The 22,203-nt window shown below is 55.3% G+C and overlaps 1 protein-coding gene across 1 annotated transcript in view; it reads right to left on the bottom strand.

The window, feature by feature from the left end:
- Window positions 1-21,198, bottom strand: part of RNF212 (ring finger protein 212) — a 33,115-nt gene extending 11,917 nt beyond the window's left edge. The window contains exons 1-8 of the mRNA XM_087863933.1: window positions 21,090-21,198; window positions 17,547-17,608; window positions 8,275-8,349; window positions 4,444-4,500; window positions 3,743-3,801; window positions 1,977-2,029; window positions 1,821-1,881; window positions 814-859 (exon numbers count right to left, since the gene is read on the bottom strand). Coding sequence (XP_087720059.1) covers window positions 814-859; window positions 1,821-1,881; window positions 1,977-2,029; window positions 3,743-3,801; window positions 4,444-4,500; window positions 8,275-8,349; window positions 17,547-17,608; window positions 21,090-21,198 — 522 coding nt within the window. The remainder of the gene's footprint in view (window positions 1-813; window positions 860-1,820; window positions 1,882-1,976; window positions 2,030-3,742; window positions 3,802-4,443; window positions 4,501-8,274; window positions 8,350-17,546; window positions 17,609-21,089) is intronic.
- Window positions 21,199-22,203: the final 1,005 nt, after the last annotated feature.

Here is a 22,203-nt window from a genome sequence, read left to right as displayed (position 1 = left end):
TGGACGGTTTGGAGGAGGGGCACCTACGGTGTCCGTCCAGGGTGTGATGTGGGGCACGGAGACGGGCATGGGGAGGAGGCCCACGCTGGCGCCAGTGGCAAGGACCGGGTGTCCCCTCCATCCCAGCTCTGCATGGCTTTGCATTCCCACCTGCCTATCCCGGAATCCGGACCCCTCCTGAACATGGTTCCAGGACGGCCCCCTTGGAAATAAGTGCTACTTCTCGCTAAGTGGCCTGAACACCAGTGTGTGTGCCACAGGGCGGCCAGGACACTGCAAAGAGGAAGCACTTGGCGCTGTGTCAGGAAAGTCTCCATCACCGAGGAGTCCGCATGCTCCCAACCAGCGCATGCGTTGCCTGAGCCGCTTTCCCGACCCGGTCGTTCCCCCTCCCTCTGGGGACCAGCTTCCCCATCCCTTTCCCGAGTTGCCTGTGTCTGGCCAGGGGGCAGTCTGCGGCCACGCTCTACCTGGGCCAGGCCTGGGGCCCCCGAGCATCCCCTACTCCTCAGAGCCCACGTGGTCTCCCTCGGCTGGGTGGGGCTGATCCTGGCTGCACAGAGTCACTTCCATCTTGCCCACCTGCCTGCTCCCTGCGCCTCCACCGGCCACAGTCCCGGCCTCGCTCCCCCAAGGGTCACCCAGGACCTACTCTATGAACCACATCCCGACCTGCTCAGCCCTCGGCCCAGCACATGACAAGAGGCCCCGCCGTGATCCATCCGTTACGTGAACGCTCACATTTCCCGCACTGAGGAAAACCACGACTGAACGGTGTGTGGGGGCGAGCAGCACGGGGACAGGTGTACTTACTTTTCTCATTGGGGAAGGAGTATGGTCAACCTGCATGGACTCCACTCTGTTAAATGAACGGTGGGATACGTTTAGTGGGCCTGGGGCTCGTCAACAATGTGACAGCGCCAACTAGGACACGTGCCACAGGGCCTGGGTCGCGTCCACACCCCCTCCAGGCCCACGCTCTGTCCGCTCGTGCATCGGGCTCTTCACTGGCTGCCCCGATGTGTCAGCCAGACGCACACGCGGCCCTTCTCCACCGGGCTGTGGCCCCGCTCCCCGCCCCCCTCCTTCCGTGGGCCAGCCATGTCCTCGCCCCTCTAACTCGGGCCCAACCCTCCTGGAAGGCGAGCAAGAGCATCTCGTCTACTCCCCTCACCACTTACTGCCTGACCGACACATTTTACACGAGTGCTCAGTAAGCGTCAGTCCCCTCATCGCTCAGCCCCACAGACGAAAAACAGCCGAAGGAAGGAAGGGTGGGGAGTGAACCGTGCCTCTGCCGAGCGTGGGCCGCTGCACCCAGACTTCACCCCAGCCGTCTCAAGGAAGAGCCGTGGAGAGGGGGGTGGCTCTGTTCAGCTGGGGCGGTGAGGGTCCCCAGTGCTGCCACCAGCACAGCCACGGTCTCTCGTCCTGTCTCTGTTAGATTCGTTTCCAAGCCGCTTCCCCTAGCCTGGCCATCTTGGTCCCAGATCAGAGCCCCAGCGTGGGCGCAGGATGGCCACCAGCCAGTCGCTACGACTGTGGGGACGGAGCTGTGATGGGCCAGCCTGGACCACACACCTGTTTCTGGGGCTGTGCCCGGGAGGCTCTGCAGGGCACAGAACAGCCCGAGGGAGGGCCAAGCTCCTGAGTCCCGTGCTAAGTGTCGCTGGGTGTCCACTGAGCTGTCCAGCACCGGGGGACTTGCAGGGTTGGGGGGGAGCAGAGGAGACCCGGAGGTGTGTCAGAGGAAGGGCTGTGTGACCTGTCAGAGTCTGTGACTCTCAGGGACCCTCAGACTGTCCCCACCGGACACACACCTGTCAGAGCCTGACGAATCAGGGGGCAGCAGCAGGTGTCCGCCTGGCTTTGCTGAAGGAGCTGTTGGGGGGGGGGTCTGAGCATCAGGCTGCGTTCAGCCAGCCCGGCTGCGTGCCTCTTCACAGCCCGCCCCGGTCAGGCCCCGTCTTACTTACTTGAAACTGGAGTTTTTACTGCGCTGAAAGCTGTTTGTTGTGACAATCTCATACTAAACAGATGGAGAGAAGGTGTTAATTAAACCATAAACATTTACTCCCACGTAATTCATTCCAGTTTGAAGAAAACAAACACAGCCAGATGCTCCCCATCTGCCCCCCCCCCCACCTTGCTAGCCTCATTTACACACAGACTCACTTTCCACCCAGAGAAGCCGCCTGAGGACAGACAAGCGGCCTGTGGCTCGCTCTGACCTCTAGCGCCCGTGCTGGGAACGAGCAGGTGCTGGACAAAGAGCTGCCAAGGGACTGAGTGACTGGGGTGGGGGGCAGCCAGACGTCCGCGTCTGCGCTGTGGGGGCCCAGCACCTCCCAAGGGCACACGTCTGCTGTGCCAGCAGCCCCAGGACACAGTAACGGAGCGCCCACAGCACGACGGCCCCGCGGTGAGCGCCGTGCTGCATGACTGTGTTCCTCGTGCAAGGGGGTGGTCTGGGTGAGGGCGTCCGCCCTGGAGGACACAGGCCATGCCAGGGATGCGCAGAGCCAGCCAGCAGGACGACCCCGCCCAGCCCGGCCACAAAGGCTCCACCTGGAGCGAGAGCCTGAGGTGTCAGGGGTGGGAGACACACTGCCTGTCACAGAAGATGGGGACAAAAATAAGCTGACCCCATGATGGTAAAAATGACCAGAACCTTCTAGAAACGCAAAACTGAGCGGCCACCAGGAACCTGGAGAAGGTGTGCAGCACAGAGCTGGGCAGCGAAGCAGGGCCGGGGGCTGCAGAAACCACTGGGAGTGTCGCAGGGGCCACAGAGACAGGCGCCGCACGGGAGCAGCCCAGGGAAAGACAGAGGCTGCAGATCGATTCCCGGAAAGAAAGCAATTGACACACCGAGGAGGACACTCTGAGTGACCCCACGTGGGCGCGTTGCCCTCTCTGCCGCTCCCGGACTCGGCCGGAGCAGGGCCTCACCGCTGGGTCGGCCTCGCGGGGTCTCTGCGGCTGTGCTCACCATCGTTGGAGGGGGTAAAGGCTGTGCCAGCCCGGGGGCCGGGTCTCCCTGGAGTGTGTGGACCCCAGAGCACACCCTCACTCTGGTGCTGGCTGCTGGGGCCCCTTCACCCCAGACAGGCCTCGCGGCAGCCGTGAAACTTCCGGCTGCCCAGAACAACACAGCCGCGAGGGTCCACCTGCAGGGCGTGGGTCACCCCAGCACACACGACCAGCTGGGCGGACGGCAGCTCCCCAGGGCCACTAACTGTAATGTGACGTGCAACCTTTAACCCAAAGTGCGACCCAGCAGATTGAGACTCCCGAAGAGTCACGATGTTAACGCACCTAACAGAACCACAGTCCGTCTCACAGAACAGAAGGCACTGTGGGCAGTAGGGGGGCCGTGTGGAGGCTGCCCCAGGGCAGACTGCGGGCTCCACACTGACAGGCAGGCGGGCTGCACGCATTCACCCGTCACGGGCGCCACGATTCCGGGCAGAGGGGAGGCCGGAAGGCTGTGGGCGGGGTCCGATAGGGCCGGGCCGCAGAGCCCCTCTGCCCCAGGACCCTCTGGGGAACCCCCAGGGGCACCATTCCTGTGTGTTTTCACTGCTCCCTTTGCTTCCCACTGCAGTTTTGCACTGACAGAGCTTCTAGTAAATGAAAGAGCTTTCCTCTGCTGCCTTGATTACAAGGTCTTAGCCAAGCGGGCAGCACTCAGCTGCCCCGTGTGCGCTCGCGACCGCGTGTGCTCCTGGAGAGAACTCACCTCTGCAGCTGTTCCATCCGCAGTGCTGACTTCTGAAGGGACTCCTCCAGCTTTGCGATCTAAACACAATCAGACCGCTGGTTATCAGGCAGACCAGGCTGAGGGACAGCGTAGAGAGCACACGCCGACCCGCTAAACATCTCAAGCCACGAATCAGAACGTGGCTGACACGGGAGCTGCTCGCTTGCGGCTCAGGAGTAAGTCTGCACCGCGTGCAGGCCGTCAGGGACCCCGGGAGCCAGCGCTGGGAAGCTGTCCAGGCAGCGCGAAGCTGTGCGGCGTAGCCCAGCCTCGGCAAGCGGCCCCGCCCTGGTACTCCTCTGAGCCCTCCGTCTACACTCCAGGTCCGAAACTCCAGATCAACACTGCCACTTTCACCAAACCTCTGCTTTCCTTCCGTGTAGAGGGGGGTATTTCTAGGGCAAACGGGCATCTCGAATGTCCTTTTCTTAGATTCCCCGGGGCAACCTCATAGCTGCTGTGTGGAAAAGTGCCGATGTGTTCTGGGGGTGTTAACGGGTCAGTGTTGGTGTTCCAAAGCGAAACTGCCCCGTGACCACGGCTGGTCCCCCAAGCGGCCACGTGCCGATCATGGACAAGAAGGCGCACTGGGCTGTGGATCAGTAGGACAGGTGCCAGCCCAGTGGTCCACGGCCTGAGACACGGCCTGGGTTGATGAGGCAGCGAGTCAGGGGGGTTACCTTTTCTCTATAGAAGGCCAAGAGTCTCTTTCTGTGCTTTTCTTGAAATTCTGAAATCTGAGAAGAGAATACGTGTCAGCTGCTGGTACTGGCGCCAGGCCGCCACTACGCACACTGCCCCGGGAGCCAGGGCTGGGGAGGGACCTTCAGTGCAGGCACAAGGTGCTCGGTTCCCTACGCCCTGCCCCCTGCCTGCCCAGGTGTGGGCTCTGCCGGCTGCCACCCTGTGCCTGGAGCAGAGCTCAGTACCGCTGTGCTGGGCGTGCGTGTAGTGCCGCGTGCCCAAACGCACACCAGCCGAGGCAGCATGCTCCACGTGCGGGTCGCAGACAGTGAGGGGCGCGCCGCCCACTTGCTCGCGGCTTCAGTGGCGCTCAAGGCCTCGCCATGGGATGGGACACAACCCAGTGGCCAGTCACAGCATACCATCCCTCTGGCTGCAGCAGCTGGATCACGGGACGGCCTCCTGACCAAACAGCACCCACAGGGAACACCGTGGACGTGCTACGTGGACAGGGCTGGCCGGGAAGGGCATGGCACCAAGAGGAGCCCAGAGAGCCCAGGGACCTTGTCTGCACCCCCAGGGCCCGCTGCACCTGGGACCAGCGCCACCTCTGCTCTTCCATTTAGAGGAGCCCGACTTCCCCATCTGCGGTGGGCTCCTGAGAGCACCAACGTAGATCAGAAACGGCGATCTGTGGTTTATGCGGGGTGGGGGGAGCCACTCCACGTTAAGGGAAGTTCTCATTATTCACCTCATTTTAGTTATTTGTCAGAGAGAGAGAGAACAGGAGCAGGGAGAGCAGCAGAGGCAGAGGGAGAAGCAGGCTCCCCGTTGAGCAGGGCTCAGTCCCAGGACCCTGGGATCATGACCTGAGCTGAAGGCAGAGGCTTCCCCAAATGAACCACCCAGGCGCCCTACGGGAACTTTTCAGACCCTGATGCCTCCCCTCCGGGAACACAACATTGTAACTGCTAAAACCTGATTCTGCTGCCCCCGGGCAGGGCTCCTGCAGGACTGGGATGTGAAGTCAGCTTCCTCTAGGTCCTACTCCCCATCAGTGCACCCCAGGACACTGCTTAGTGGACAGGAAGGGACAGCCGGTGCTGTCCCCAGGCTCACTGGGCTGGCACAGACCAAGGGAGAAACCACTGTGGACAGGACGGCCAGCCCACAGCAGGTCTTCAGTGCCTCCTCTATGGGCCGAGCCACCTCCAGAAGACGGGACCATGGTCAGGAGTGACAAACACCCCCTTCCTGTTCTCCTGCACCTTCCAAGGGACTCCATGCCCTCAGGGTCTGGAGGACACGCCGCGTGGGGCTCCTGCTCCACAAGACGAGGACTGACGGACACAAGCTCTGCTGGGACCGTGAGTCTGGGGGGGGCACTACAAGGGGCCTGTAATGTCGCCCCCATTGGCATCTTCATCTTCATGAGGCCACATCCCAGACATGTCCCTCATGCTCGGCGGCAGCTCTCAGGCCCTGTGGCTCCTCAGGTCTGGCTCCCAGGAGGGGCAAGGTGGTGTGGGGCAGTGAGGAAGGGCCAGCCAGGTCCTGGTCCGGACTGTGCTCGGCGTGGAGGGGTTCTGGCCACCCCCCCCCCATCGCCTTCAGCCAAGACAAGGCCAATCGTCCGTTTGCTTGGTCTCATTCCTCAACGGGTTCTAGGCCCGCGTCTGGAAGAGGGTATCACACACCTACCCCTAAACCTCGTGTCCTGGTGTAGGGTCCACACTCAGAAACAGGAAGCAGGAGCAACTGGAAGTGACTGCAGGACGGCCCACCTGGAGCATCTGGGAGCAGGGCTGTGCCCGCACTGGGACATGGGGCCTTGACCTCAGAAGTACCGTGGGCGGGCACATGGCTGTTCTTAAATGAGTACAGGCAGAAAACAAGCGTGCAGGCCTCCGTGGCTGGCACAGACATGACAAGCAGTGAGGGCAGAGCTGAGCCAGGGAGAGAGGCCTGTGGGCGGGATGCTGAGCCCCGAGGGGCCTGGTACAAGTCCAGGGGCAGCGCGGACCCCTGTGGCCATATGCCACCCACCTGTGCCAGGCAGGTGCCAGCCTCTGGGACTCCGGGCTGTCAGGCCCCTCAGGCTGAGCTGCTGTAGCCTTGACCGGGGCAGGGGATGTCGACCACGTAGAAGGGCCATGACCCTCACCTCGTAGAGTGCCCTCCTGGACGGAGGGGGGCAGCCATTTTGTGAGATTTTTATGAAGTGCAAAGGCTGAGGAAGCCCAGACCAGGAGCTGAGCGCATACGCGCCCTCTTTGCCAGTCCCTGTGACAGGGAGGGGAGGCTGTGGGACAGCTCAGGGCGCCTGCCACCCAGTGGGTCCAGTCCCTGGAGCAGAAGCCACCTGACCACACTCTCCCCGACCGACGCGGGCCAGCCCGGGCTCAAGGAGAGGAGGATTTCTGCTTCTTCCGAACTCCATCAGGCAGGGTGACCTCCTGACCACTACCGTGGACCCACCTGCCGTGGCTCTGATGCCATCGGGGGCCCGTGCCACAGCCTGAGGCTGGCTTTATGCTCTTAAAGTTACTGTTGACGTGGGTTTTCTCCGTCAGTGCTTACCCCACTAGAAATCAATATCGAGAGGAATTTACGATACGTATCAGTTCATTCAAGGATAACAAGTCCAGGACATTAATGTGCATAACGATGAAATATCCTGTCATGTTGGCTCTGGAAACTCCACTCCGCACCCGGACAGACGGGCATGCGACCGTGGGACGTGTGGCCCAGAGGTGTGAGGGTGGTCCCTTGGCAGCTGCCTCTGCAGCTTCCCCCCACCCGTGCACACTCTGCGGGGCCGTCGGAAACGCCAAGCCCTTGGCGAGACTCCCGCAGGAACAGGGCTGCCCATGGTTCTGAATGCCGCGAGTCTGAGGACCTCCCAAGCTCCCGAATGCGGGCGGCTTCTGGGCCTAGGGTACCTGGCCCACAAGCGCCCCCACTGTGACCATGGCAATGGAGACACACAGGCCCCGCCTGGCGCCTGCCTTGTGCTGCCTCTGTGGGCATCTGCGTGTGACTGCAGGGCTCCATGTAGATGGGACAGCTTGACACCGTGGTGCTTCTGGCTGTGTCACAGCTGGAGAGCGGCCGTGCAGAGGAGGGGAGGTGTCTGTGGGAATGGTGGAGCTGGACACGCAACAGGCTAGAATGGTCAGGGTGGGCACTGCTGCCCCACTCGGCCTCCTCCCCCAGAGGGTAGGTGGGAGGCGGCCTGCATGGGGGGCTCCATGTTAACAGAACAGGGAGAAGCAGGAGGGCTCCCTTCTCTCCCAAACAGCTTCTTGGAAAGAATGGTGGCCTGCATGTTGTCCAGTGACCGCCGGGAGGCCAGACATCTGGGGCGGGACATGGGGTGAGCACGGATTCACGACACTAGAGGGAGCAGCAGCAGGTGAGATGTGGGGGGCGGGGCAGGCGTGGTGAGGGGAGCGGGGTCGGGAGGAAGACAGGCACCCTGGGAGCCAGGGGAGAGCACGCCCGCGCGGACCCCTCAGGAAGGACAGCCTCGCGAAGCAGCCCGCAGCCTTGAACCGGCGCCCTTCCAAACTCGGACTGTCAGGTCTGCCCCCAGATGGGGGGGATCAAACGACAGCTGCACCCCCGCACGCAGCAAAAGCCTAGCAGCAGGACACAGCCAACGGCTTCGTCCCGGTGAAGGCAGCCGCGGGAGGCAGAGAAGTCCACAAGGGACTGGTCTCCGGAGCAGACAACACCCTGTCTCTTCTGAGGGTCTCACAACACTGAGTCTCTGATGCTGGACGGGCGGACGGGGGTCACGCTGAGCAAGATGCACCAGAGCTCACCTGGCAGGTCTCTCTCGAGTACTTCTTACACAGGCCGTCTATGCCCATGAACAGCGCCTGGATATCTGCGTCAGTCTGGAAGGGAAGGAAAGCCGGGGTCCGTGTTATTGCTTCTAACGCGGGCATACAGACGCCGGGGAGAAAACGGCACCTCAACCTCAGACGCAGACGACACAAAGAGTCAGCACCTCACGAACCGTCCCTGGGGGGCCTGGGAGGGTCACCCGTGTCCCAGCGGCCAGCGGCTGTCGGTCAGTCCAAGGACTGAAGGCAGTGCTAAGAGGCCCCGGGCACCCACCAGAAGGCAGAGTGCCTTGGCCACAGGGGCTCATCTGTGAGGTGAGACCCACCTCTCCATGGAAGGACACCCCAGAGCCAGGCTTTCATGGAGGAAACACACGGAGCCTGGAAGAAGGGAAAGCGGAGGAGCACAGCTTTCAACCAATCCCAAGTCGGTGCAAGGTGCTGTGACAGCAACGGCGCCTGCCTACTTCTGAGCCCGGTGCAGACCTGCCCTGCCTCCACCCTGACCGCAGCATCGTAAAAGCCCCGGCAGCAGCTGTCCTGCGGCAGGAGTCTGGGAGGAGGGCCATCAGCCAGACGGAACAGTACGGACACACACCAGACAGGAAAGGTGCAGGAAGAGCCTCGTGCATCCCTCCTGTCTGGTCTTTGGTCTGGACAACATCAGGATGGCGGTTTGAGGGCCATATGTGCCCCCAAACTCCTCTAAAACAACAGTGAAACTGAATCAGGTCAGTGGTAGAAATTGGGGATTGTACCTTCAAGGGCCACGGCCTTCTGGCAGGGACAGCAGAGGGTCTGGAAGCAGGTCTGGCTTAGGGAGATGAGGGGGCTGGAGTGGTGGTGTCAGGACAGCAGGGGTCCCCACACAATGCTGCCTGGACAGACCACTGCACGTGGGGGGTCCTGGCCCACAGACAGGGCCCAGGGCCTCCAGGTTCGTGTGAGCCCTGCTCTGCGCCAGCTAGACCTGCCACCCCAGCACGTGGCCTGACACCTCCGAGCCTCCGTCCTCCAAGTGAGGCCAGCAGATACAGTGCCTTCCCCGAGGGCCACACACAGTGCCCCCAAGACAGCGGGGCTGAGCCTGGTGCTCAGCAAGTGGGGACCATGCCTGTCTGTAAAGATACATCTCACATACACAGACGACCCAAACCAGATGAACAGCTCCACGGACCGGAAATGCTGTCACTGATCTGTCAGGGCCCACTGCCTTCTGTGAGAGGAGTCAGAGGCCCCGAATGCACAGGAGGCTGTGGAGACGGAGCAACCAAGGGTTCTCCAGTCTAACAAAGCCCCCACTGCACAGGCTGAGGAATCTCTGTGAAGCCAGGCTGGACGACTCCACAGACAACCGTCATCACACACAGGACAGCCACTGTGGAAGGAGACAGACAGACAAGGAAGGAATATGATCAAAGCACCAAAAACATTAATGTCCATTAAAGAATTCTAAGCTCAGTGAAAATATGCTTCAAAATGGAGGCAAAAAAAGAGGCCCCTTCAGACAAACAAAAACCAGATACTTTGTCACCAACAGAAGGCACTGCCTTCAGGTAGGAAATGGTTCCTCGGCGGGAGCAGCATGGGAGAAGGGAGATCAGAATGGTGACCGCACTCTAGCCGCCCTGCGGGGCTCTGTGAAGACAAAACAAAATCACGCACCAACAGCGCAGAGAACATGGGATGAAGCTAAAGCGGCAGAAGCGTCTGAGACCCTCACGTCAGCAGGAAGATCTACCGCACGTTAGACCTCAGAAGGTCAAGGCCATGCCGTGGTCTCTGGGACCGTGCCATGGTCCTGAGGTCATGGAAATGAATCTGTCTTGGTCTGAGTGGTGGAGACGTTCAGGTCACAAACAATTCCTGGAGCCACGTACTTGTATCCGTGCAGTTTTCTGTATTAGACTTCAATAAAAGTAAGAAATAACTAAAATCCCCAAATATTTCTTTTTTTTTTAAATTTTTTAAATGATTTTTTATTATATTATGTTAGTCACCATACAGTACATCCCCGGTTTCCGATGTAAAGTTCGATGATTCATTAGTTGCATATAACACCCAGTGCACCATGCAATATGTGCCCTCCTTACTACCCATCACCGGTCTATCCCATTCCCCCATCCCCTCCCCTCTGAGGCCCTCAGTTTGTTTCTCATAGTCCATAGTCTCTCATGCTTCATTCCCCCTTCTGATTACCCCCCCCTTTCTTTATCCCTTTCTTCTCCTACCGATCATCCTAGTTCTCATGTTCCATAGATGAGAGAAATCATATGATAGTTGTCTTTCTCTGCTTGACTTATTTCACTTAGCATTATCTCCTCCAGTGCCGTCCATGTTGCAGCAAATGTTGAGAATTCGTTCTTTCTGATAGCTGAGTAATATTCCATTGTATATATGGACCACAACTTCTTAATCCAGTCATCTGTTGAAGGGCATCTCGGCTCCTTCCACGATTTAGCTATTGTGGACATTGCTGCTATGAACATTGGGGTGCATATGGCCCTTCTCTTCACTACGTCTGTATCTTTGGGGTAAATACCCAGTAGTGCAATGGCTGGGTCATAGGGTAGCTCAATTTTTAACTTTTTAAGGGACCTCCACACTGTTTTCCAGAGTGGCTGTACCAACTTGCATTCCCACCAACAATGTAGGAGGGATCCCCTTTCTCCACATCCTCTCCAACAATTGTTGTTTCTTGCCTTGTCTATTTTTGCCATTCTAACTAGCGTAAGGTGGTATCTCAGTGTGGTTTTGATTTGAATTTCCCTGATGGCTAATGGTTTTGAACATTTTTCCATGTGTCTGTTACCCATTAGTATGTCTTCATTGGAAAAGTGTCTGTTCATATCTTCTGCCCATTTTTTGATTTATTTGTTTCTCGTGTATTGAGTTTGAGTTCTTTGTAGATCTTGGATACCAGTCTTTTATCTGTAGTGTCATTTGCAAATATATTCTCCCATTCCGTGGGCTGCCTCTTAGTTTTTTTGACTGTTTCCTTGGCTGTGCAGAAGCTTTTTATCTTGATGAAGTCCCATAAGTTCATTTTATCTTTTGTTTCTCTTCTAGAAACTATAAATCACTCTTGAAAGACATTGAGGAAGACATAAAAAGATGGAAAAATATTCCATGCTCATGGATCGGAAGAATTAACATAGTTAAAATGTCCATGCTACCCAGAGCAATCTACACTTTCAATGCCATCCCGATCAAAATACCGAGGACATTTTTCAAAGAACTGGAACAAACAGTCCTTAAATTTGTATGGAACCAGAAAAGGCCCTGAATCGCCCAGGAACTGTTGAAAAGGAAAAACAAAGCTGGGGGCATCATAATGCCGGATTTTTAGCTGTACTACAAAGCTGTGATCACAAAGACAGCATGGTACTGGTACAAAAACAGACACAGACCAATGGAACAGAATAGAGAACCCAGAAATGGACCCCTGGCTCTTTGGGCAACTAATCTTTGATAAAGCAGGAAAAAACATCCGGTGGAAAAAAGACAGTCTCTTCAATAAATGGTGCTGGGAAAATTGGACAGCTACATGCAAAAGAATGAAACTTGACCAATCTCTCACACCATACACAAAAATAAACTCCAAATGGATGAAAGACCTCGATGTGAGACAGGAATCCATCAAAATTCTAGAGGAGAACATAGGCAGCAACCTCTATGACATCGGCCAAAGCAACTTTTTCATGACACATCCCCAAATATTTCTAACTCAATATACTTTCAGAAAACACAAAGGTCACGGGAGTAATTGAGCAGAAATTTCAAACTATTTCAAAGTGAAAGACAATAAAATTGCAAAGTAGCCAAACACATACAACGCAGGCAAGGGCAAACAGAGGGGTGCCCTAACCCGTAGCATAAACGCCAGTGGGAGAGGCTGGAAGTGGACAGAAGCACCCATCTTACAGAACAGACTAAATCCAAAGAAAAAAGAAAAGAGGAAATGACAGAGAACACAGCTGAGACAAATGTAAAGTGAAGACGAAGACTAGCTCTCTGAGAACACAGATAAAAAGTCAATAAAACCAGACAAGACTGTTGAAGAAAAGAGAAGGTACAACAGCTATTACTACAATGACAAAGGGACATCACTACAGATCTCACAGACACTAAAAATACACATACCACAGACACACCGAGGATGAGAAACTTGAAAACTCAGATGAAGTGCACAAACTCCTAGAGAAAGGCCACTCACTCAAGCTGACCCAAATATGAGGAACTCTGAAGAGTCCCATATCTAATTAAAAAATTAAAACCCTAGTTAAAAACCTCACACAAAAAGCCTTCTAGGATCAGAGAGCGTCAGGCATGAATCCCAGCATACATTCTCTGAATGGCCCCAATCTTAAAAAAAAAAAAAAAATCTGCCAGAGAAGAGAAAAATGAAAGAATTTCAACTCCGTTTATGAAGTCAGCAAAATCCTGATTCACCAAAACTTGAAAAGGGCATTGTAAGAAAGGAGAGTTACAGGTCGGCCCTTACACGAGCAGCGGTGCAAAACCCCCGAGTTCTTCCGCGTGTACAGGCTGCACCACGTCACAACGAAGTTATGGTTTAAAGTTCTCCTGTGGGTTTAGAGGCACCTGGGTGGCTCAGTTCGGTGAGCATCCAACTCTCGGTTTTGGCTCAGGTCATGATCTCTGGGTCACGGGATCGAGCTCCACGTTGGCCTCCATGGTCCATGCGGAGTCTGCTTGAGATTTTCTCTCTCCCTCTGCCCCTCCCCCCACTCATGTGCGCAGACACGCTCTCTCAATCTCTCTAAAGTAATAAACAAATAAAATCTTGAAAAAAATAAAATTCTACTGTGGGTTTAACATTCTAAAAATAAATGCAATTTACATCAACAAAATAAAGTAGAAAAATCAAATGATAACCTTGATATTTATAAAAACACCACTTGATAGAATCCAACACTCATGATAAAAACCGTTGGCAGTAAACCCAGGGTGCGCAGCAATACTCCACGGTGAACCCCTGGAAGCTTGACCCTGAAATCAGGGAGAGACAAAGGACGCTTGCTATCACTACTGTGTCTCCTTGTAGCCTGTACAATGAGGAAAAGAAGACAGACAGAAAGAAAGGGAGGAATAACACGGAGACTAAACATTTAGAGATGACACAGTTGTGCACAGAGAGAGCCTAGAAAAAGCTCCAGATCCACCTATGGCATTAAGTGAATACAGCATGGCCACCAGATAAGAGCTATTAAACAAAATCAGCCAGTTTTTATGCACCAGCAATAAACACAAAGAGATGACATTTTGAGAAAGGGGTCTGGCAGCGTCCCAAATCACCAGTACCCGAGGGTGAGGCCAACAGTGACGCACACAGCCTCTGTGCAGAAAACCGTTAGCGAAACTAGAGCACATCTAAGTAAACGGAGTAAACTAAGTAAGTGGACTAGAGTCCACGCTGTAGAGACGTCAATTTTACCGACACTGTCACGCAAACCCAATAGGACCTTGTGTAGAAACTGACGAAAGAAATTGACTCCAAAAGTTACATGGCACACAAAGGCTAACTTAGGCTAATTGTGCAATAGACAGCTCCCAGTCTCAGTGGCTTAAGGGGGATATTTTCCGTCTACACGTTCACAGAAGGCTCAGTTCAGTGGACGGCCTTCCACTCGGGGCCCAGCAGCTCTGCCTTGCTGGATCATAAGCATCTCCTTGGCTGAGTCGGGGGGCTTTCCAGGAGATTGTTTTGGGGGCCAGGCCTGGAGTGGCGTCGCTCACGGGAAGCAGGTGGGGAGACAGAGTCTAGCTGGCGGCCCAGAAAGAAAGGCAGCAGGGTCAAGGACAGCTCCCAGCCAGGCCAGTCTGCCGTTCTAGTGGCTGGTGTCTATTTCTCTCTTCCCTTACACAGAAAGGCCACCCCCTCAATGCCCCATCTCTGAGTTCATACTAAACCCATGGTCTTGTGTTCCAGGACCTGATCTAGACGGCCCCAGGGCAGGTCCATCCCCACTGTAAGCAACCTCTGACCGGGGGCAGGACATATGAATCCACCCCTCAAAGGTCAGGGGGAAGACAAGAGAACATAGCAGTCATGAAGACCCTGTGGGTGGGTGTCCTGGGGCTCCTGCCCTGGGGCTGTCTTCATCTTCATTAGACAGGCCTCTGCTGTCTAGGGTAGCCTCTGGTCTAGCTGGCTCCAGTCCCCAGCTCTGCCCACAGGGGGTTCTTCCTCATCCCTCAGCTCCCCAGGGCCCTACGTGAAGTGGGCATGAGGATGAGTGCCCTGACCACCCGTGGCCTCCAGGTCCCAGATATCACTGGCTTCTACGGGGCTCAGGGCCTCCCCGCTGCAGCCACCCTTCTCCATCTCTGCGGGAGAACCAGCCAACGGCAGTCGAAGTGCAAGCCCCTTCTTGCGCACGCATCCTTCTGCTCTGCTCTTTGCATTCACCAAAGGCTCTGTCCCGCAGACCCACCTGCCCCCCAGGCCCCCGCAGGCGCCCAGCTTCAGTGCGCACCGTTCCCTTGCCGTGCACCACCTGACAGGTGGTGCACTATTTTGTGTGTGCAACAGTGACTGCCCTTTCCAAGGACAAACGAATGAACAAACATAAGTGGTGCGCTGTGTGGTGCAAAAGGAGCAGGTGTGGGTCCCGGGAAATCAGCTTAGCCTGCCACAGCATGTTCGGTTTGAACAACAAAAACCCAGCTGAAACAGAAACCATCAGGGGCGCTGCATTTAGCAAGGCTCTGCGTTGTTTTGTGAAACTTATTCCCCATGTGTGCACACACACAGATGCGTGTACATGCAAATGCACATACGCTGGGCCATGATATCAAGTGTCCTTCCTGCTACAGGTCAAGGAAGCCAAGGTCACACAGAACCGGAGGCAGAGACCTAAAGTCACCGGGGGAGGGGAAGGTGGAAGCAGCCTGGCTCCAGGAGCAGTGGCAGGTCAGAGTCGCCGGCCAGGGGACCAGGTGTCCACCAGTGGCCAGGCTACAGAGCCATGGGCATGAGGGGACATAGGTTTTACTCCTGGGAAGCTGGGACACACGACCCACGTTTGCAGATCTCTCTGGCTGCAGGTAAGAAGAGATTCCAGGAAGCAGGAGGGAAAGCAGGAAGAATGGCTCTTAGGCGTCATGGTGGAGGGCGCTCACGCGGCCCGTGGAGAATGGAGGAGCCGGGTCCTGGAGAGACTGCTGGAAGTGCCCTCAGAATGCGGGTGTGCGGGACAGCGGCAGTGCCGCAAACAACTTCACCCTCTCACATGCACAGAGAACAAAAGAATACCTACTTTTTCAAGCACGTGTAGAACACTAACAATTACCACGTATTAAGCCACAGCGAAAATCTTGACAATTATAAAAAATAACTAAATGGCCATTTTCTCTAGTCACAAAGACTAAAATTAAAAATTATCCACAAAAGTGATAGAGATAAAAATCTAACCTCTTAGAAATTAAGGACCATTCTCCTGAATACTCTTTTTTAAAGAAGATTTTATTCATTTGAGAGAGAGAGAGCACGAGCAGAGGGGAAGCCGACTCCCCGATGAGCAGGGAGCCTGACGCAGGACTCCATCCCAGGACCCCGGGATCATGACTTGAGACACTCAACCACCTGAGCCCCCCAGGCCCCCTCTCCTGAATAATTCTTGAGTCAAAAAAGAAGTTAAAAGAGAGATTAAAGACTATAGAAACGATAAAAATGATACCCGCAGTGATGTATGGCAGGAAGCAGACCGCCCTGAGTACACCTGTTAGAGAGGAAAAGGGGGTAAATGAGCTGAGCGTAGGGCCCAGCAGGGCGGGGGAAGGCCAGGGCGCCCCTCCCTCCAAGGCAAGCCCGACCAGCTGTGCGACCAGCAGAAGCTGCCTCTACGGCCGGGGGTTTAAACTGGGACATTTCTTAAGGGAAATAAGGTGCTTTCTATTAAGTTTAAACAGTTTAATCTGTGCCCTTATTGTTCCACTCCTAGGAATTTATGCTACGGAAATATTCTTATATATATGCAGAAACATGGTAAAAAAATATTCACTGTAGGACTGAAACAGCGAAAAACTAACCCCTCCCTTCCCGGGAAAACACTGAAGTACTATGCAGTCTTTTCAGAGTGTGGGTGTGCCAAAAATACCAAGTCAACTGAGAAGACACCGTTTTGTAAAAAGATAAGTCACGGTAACGCACAGAGCAGGAACCGTACTCTTCCTTGTTGACATCTGTGGGAAACAGGATTTTTCTCCATTATGATTTTCTTTCTTTTTTTTTTTTTTTAAAGATTTTATTTATTTATTTGACAGAGATAGAGACAGCCAGCGAGAGAGGGAACACAAGCAGGGGGAGTGGGAGAGGAAGAAGCAGGCTCCCAGCAGAGGAGCCCGATGTGGGGCTCGATCCCACAACGCCGGGATCACGCCCCGAGCCGAAGGCAGACGCCCAACCGCTGTGCCACCCAGGCGCCCCATCTCCATTATGATTTTCCATATCACTTAAGTCTTGTGTGACTTTGTACTAAATTTATAATCAGCAAAAAATGATTCCTATAGATTAAAATGTCAGATCAAATAAGTATCTTAAAATCTAAGTATAGGGGCGCCTGGGTGGCACAGCGGTTGGGCGTCTGCCTTCGGCTCGGGGCGTGGTCCCGGCGTTGTGGGATCGAGCCCCACATCAGGCTCCTCCGCTGGGAGCCTGCTTCTTCCTCTCCCACTCCCCCTGCTTGTGTTCCCTCTCTCGCTGGCTGTCTTCATCTCTGTCAAATAAATAAATAAAAAGTATTTTAAAAAAAGAATCTAAGTATAAAGAGAATAATCATTCGCTACTAAGTTTAAAGCAAACAGGTGAAACTGGGGTATCTCACAGAGAGGACAGAAGACCTTGTTTTAAGTTTACTGCAACAGTAACCCACTTCTAACTTACTTTCCTCCAACCCTCTTAATTAGACATGACCCCCACGGAAAGCCAAACCCTACCACTTTCTTAAGGAGCTTGTATTGTGCTGAAGAAAACTATTCAACTCATCTTCATTTCCCAGAACACAGCACAGCAAACTACACATAACGCCCATCTATGGTTAACAAAGGAAATTGTATGAGGTATTCAAAACCAAATCCTAATTGTACTTTACTCAGAAATCTTGTAAGCTCTTCTAATTAACCTAGCAAAATGAAAATTTCAGACCCACCAAATGACTAAAAACTGAATCTTAAACTCATAAAAAACCCTGATTAATATTCAGATAATATATATTTCAACTTACATGTTTTGAAAGTAAAACCGTGCAACAAGGGACTTTGCAAATCAAGCACACGTCTTTGCCACCTATAAAAGAAAAGCAAACTTGACTATATTATAGTGAGTAACGCTTTTGAATGTGTGTAAGTGCAGGCTTCAAATGACAATATTTCTTCAAAAATAAACAGAATTATAGTGCTTACGTTTTCCACATTCAGACAATGATAAGACGGTGCATTTTAAGATAAGACAGAGTTGAAAAGATTTATTCAGCTAATAATCCAGTATGGCCCAGGACAGTGATTACGAAGATCAACAATACTTAAATCCATCTCAGATTTCCTTACAATTAGATTTTGTAGTGATATCCTAATTAAAATTTTTTAACTATTCAAAATGAAAACAGCTCCTTGCACCCCATCCAAGAAATGAAGTAAAAGCTTTGCTCTGCCCCCTCGGCCTCCCCTCTGCAGCACCGGAGACCGCTCGCTGGGTGTGTACCTTGTAAGTATCTGCCGAGCCTCTGCTGCCTGTAAGGCTGCGCCTGGCCCGAGAGCTCAGGGCTGACTTCCCACCTGCTCTTCTCCGGGGTCTCTGGCCCGGGCCCACCACTGCACCACCTTCATCTCCACCACACTCCTGTCGTCCCCCGGAGAACCCGCTCCTCATGGGGCTGGCTGCTAAGGGCAGCCTTGCATGTCCTCGCCTGCCCCCACGTGGCACCAGAGCACCCGCGTGTCGCTGGAAAACTCGACACCGTCAGTGGGGCAGCAGGGCCTCTCATCCTGGGCTCTGCCCCACCCCCCACGCCTGAGTTTCCCTTTCTCATAAGCCAGCCTGGAGCCCAGAGCCAGCCGGACAATACCGCGTTCCTCACCCTTCCAAGCAGTGCACCCAGCCCAAACCCTGGCCTGTCTCCCCCTCTTCTGGTCCAGTGCAGCTAAGAACGGGGGCGGGGGGGAGGGAGGGTGAAAATCACTTAACTGAGAAGTGGATTCACAGACTTGATTCTAGCACTGCTGAACCTGCAACCTCCATTTTTCTTGGGTGTTCCCCCATCAACTCCCTTGGGGGGGGTGTTCAAACAGGCCCTCCGTATCATCTATCGAGAAAAGAGTCATGACCTACCTCAATTTCCCTGCCTCTTCCTCTGCTTTCTTCCTCTGTCTCATCTCCTCTCATCCCCACAGCACGTGGGAGGGGGTCCTTGTGCAGAAAGACGGGGTTCCCTTCCAACAGCCCCCAGAGTTGTGCCCTTTCCTCCATCCCCACAAACACATTCAAGTGGCCCTCTTCTGAAAGCACCCACCCTTGGCAGTGCGTTTTCACCCTCTATGTCTCTCCTGGGGACTCTAGGAGATCCCTGGGAGCACCGGTACCGCCAGAAACCACGGAGTCCTGGACCAACAGAGCTAGCTCCTGAAAATCCACAAGTTGCTTGGTGTGTAGGTGATCGCTGTATTACACAAGTGAGTGAAAAATTTAAAATAGAAAAAAAAAATCCACAAGTTGATGGGGCGCCTGGGTGGTGCAGTCGTTAAGCGTCTGCCTTTGGCTCAGGGCGTGATCCCGGCGTTCTGGGATCAAGCCCCACATCAGGCTCCTCCGCTGGAAGCCTGCTTCTTCCTCTCCCACTCTCCCTGCTGTGTTCCCTCTCTCGCTGGCTGTCTCTCTCTGTCAAATTAATAAGTAAAATCTTTAAAAAATTAAACTTAAAAAAAATCCACAAGTTGCACTGAAGGCAGGGAAGTAAGAGACTTGACAAAGAGACGATCTGTCTGCAGCTAATGGGTAGGCAGACTGACATTCCAAACCGCTTACAAACCTATTAAACACAAGTACTCCGATACAAGGTGTGAAAGGGCCCAAATGAGTAGTTGGCAAAAGCGCAGAGGGCCATCCATGGTGGGGACACGGAGGAGCCGCCTTCAGGGAGTGTTGGTTCCAATGCACACACCCCAGTGCAGCACCTCTACCCTTCTGGATATCCCCAGGGAAAAACCACATAAATGAACAAGTGGTAGGGAATCAGTTAAACACATCATGGTATAGCAACTAAAAGATACATTATGCAGCCTTAAAAATGGGGATACAGACTTACTGGAACATGAAAAGAGATCCATGTCCAATTAATAAACTCAGATAACTAACTGGTATATACACACAATGCCATCTCTGTTGTAGAAATCTGTATTCATAGGAAAAAGTCTGGAAGGATGTACGCCAAAGTTAAAGGAGGGCTCATCCCAGAGCAACGCTCACTAAATAGCTACGGAGCTGTGGTCAGCGCTCCACCCAGAGCCCTCAAGCCCTTCCGCTGATTTTTGTGTGTCCCAGCATCTGTGGCTTTTTGGAGGAACGAGCTTGGGCTACTGGAATGTGCTTCAAGAGCCAGAGGTGCGTGGGAATCAGCCTGCCCCAGGCGGTGCACCAGTCCCCCAAAACAGTGAACACAGGCCTGTCTGCATGGTTCTCATCCAAGCTCACCCTTGCCACTAACTCCTGTGGGAGGTTCCAATGTGACTCTGCCCTGGGATGCCAAGTCCACAAGCTCTGCTTTCTTTTCCCCGCAGCCTCCTCCTACCTTCATCCGTCTTAAGAAATGCTCTTCCCAGGTGAAACCATGTCCTCGATCCCTCTGCCCTCTCCTCACTCCAGAACCTTCGATTATTACCTACACGCTGATTCCCCAACGTATTCCTGGCTGTCTTGACTCCCAGACCTGTATACTCAGCGGCCTCCCCAGTCTCTCCACTTGGACAGCTCTCACCAGAACCTCAGTGTCCAATGCGGGCCCCTGAGCCTCACCCCTGGACACAGAAGGAGCTCGTGTGGCATGGCCGATTCTTCTGCTGAGTGTTCAGATCATTCACAGAGAGCTATGCTGATGGACATCAGGACAGTGGTGACCTCTGAGGACGCTACTCTGGGAGCTGGTTTCACAGGGAAATTCACTCTGGAAGAACTCATTGTGCTTTGCATTCACACACTTTTTCTTTTTTATTCTAGAGTGAGAACATCTCGTAAAAAGAACAATACACCTCTGATCACATCACCAGCCAGCTTAAAGCAATGGTTTCCTCCTGGCGGCAGAGACAGGTCACCGCCCCCTGTAGGTATGCTTTGGCCTACGTGGCCACCAGCTCTCCTGCACGCCCCTGAGCTCCACGGGCCTGTCCACACTTCCTTATGCCTTAGGGTCCCTGCCACACACACCCCTGCCCCCCCCCTCCACCCTCACTCGAGGCCACGTGAGGATGCGCCCCCTGGGCCCTGCCCTGGTCTGGTCTTTCCGAGCATCCTCGTCAACCAGGTTTACGCTGCCTTCTGAAAGGGCAGCGAGTGCCGCACCCCCGGGGCTGCGATGACCAGCGCGCCCTGCCGGCCTCCCGCGGTCCCCACGGCCACCGCGCCTCCTGGGGCCGAGATGACCAGCGCACTCCACCGGCCTCCCGCGGTCCCCACGGCCACCCGCCGGCTATGGTGCTGTCCCCGCGCCCAAGGTGGGTGGACGCAGGCCCCACCGGTGGCCCCGCCTGGCCCGCCCGAGGGCCGCGCCCGCCCTCACCTTTCCCCAGGCAGACGTCGCAGTACACGTGGCCGCAGTTGGTCAGGCGGAAGCACGACATGCGGTGTGGCGGCTGGAAGCAGCGATTACAGAACACCCAGCCGGCCATGCCGGACCCGGGGTCCGCGCTGCCACCGCAGCCAAGCCCAGGCCCACGCGCGACGCACGCGCAGTCCGGATGCGGCCTCCCGGGGCTTCTGCACCTGCGCAGACACGAGCTGGTCATCCCGCGCCTGCGCACCGGAGAGCAGCGCGGCTCCCGCCGAAACCCGTGCTGGACGGTACCAACCGGGACGGGGGTGGGGTTGGGAATTAGATTCTTCTCCCTCGGGCTGCTCCGGCTGCACGTGCAGAGGAGCAACACGCACACCAGGGCCGGGCCTCCCTCATTCCATCCTTGCAGCCCTCGCGGACTCGTCCGTGGACAGCGTGTCGTCATCCACCGGCCATGGGCGCGTCGGGAGGCGTAGGCGCAGAGCAGGGTGGTGCCCTCCGCGCCTCCGGAGGCCGAGGTGGGCTGCGCGGGGGTCCTGCAAAGCCGAGGGCGTGGGGCCACGGAGATGGGTGCCGGGAGGCCGTGTGTGCGGCAGTCACCCTCTGTAATGGGGTCGGGGGGGGGGGGGGCAGGGACACGGGGCTGACCCGAGAGGCGGGGGATCTTGGGCAGACCGAGGTGGGGGAGCCCGGAGGACAGAGCAGACCCGGTGGGGCAGGCGGGTGCACCGGACTGGGCCAGGACCGGCCGTGGCGTTGGCCGGGGCCAGCCGTTTGCAGCCCTTGGTAGAGATGGGGGGGGGGGGGGGGGGGCGGGCCGCAGCCTCTGTAGCCCTGAGCGAAGGGCTGGACCCGGGGTGGGGGTCCCTGTCCGGGGCACTGGCCGCGTGGAGCTGGGAGAAGGGACTCCTGGTGCTGCTTTTGCCACATCCAGTGAGCTTATCATTATTTCGGAGTGGACAGCTAGAGAAAGATGGACGTGATGTTTCACAGCAGCTCTCCTCGGATGGTGCCCCGCGCCCTCCGTGGCTTGGGGAGTGGAGTTTCCATCCACATGCAGGTGGCCTGCTGAGGCCCAAGCGAGAACACCGGTTCAGAGAAACCCGGCCATTTGCTTGTG

Source organism: Ursus americanus, chromosome 8, assembly GCF_024610735.1.
Source record: "Ursus americanus isolate L20-20 chromosome 8, mUrsAme1.1.p, whole genome shotgun sequence".
NCBI classification, from domain to species: domain Eukaryota; kingdom Metazoa; phylum Chordata; class Mammalia; order Carnivora; family Ursidae; genus Ursus; species Ursus americanus.
Note: the sequence above shows the minus strand (reverse complement) of the source record. Positions and strands in the feature narration are given on the sequence as shown.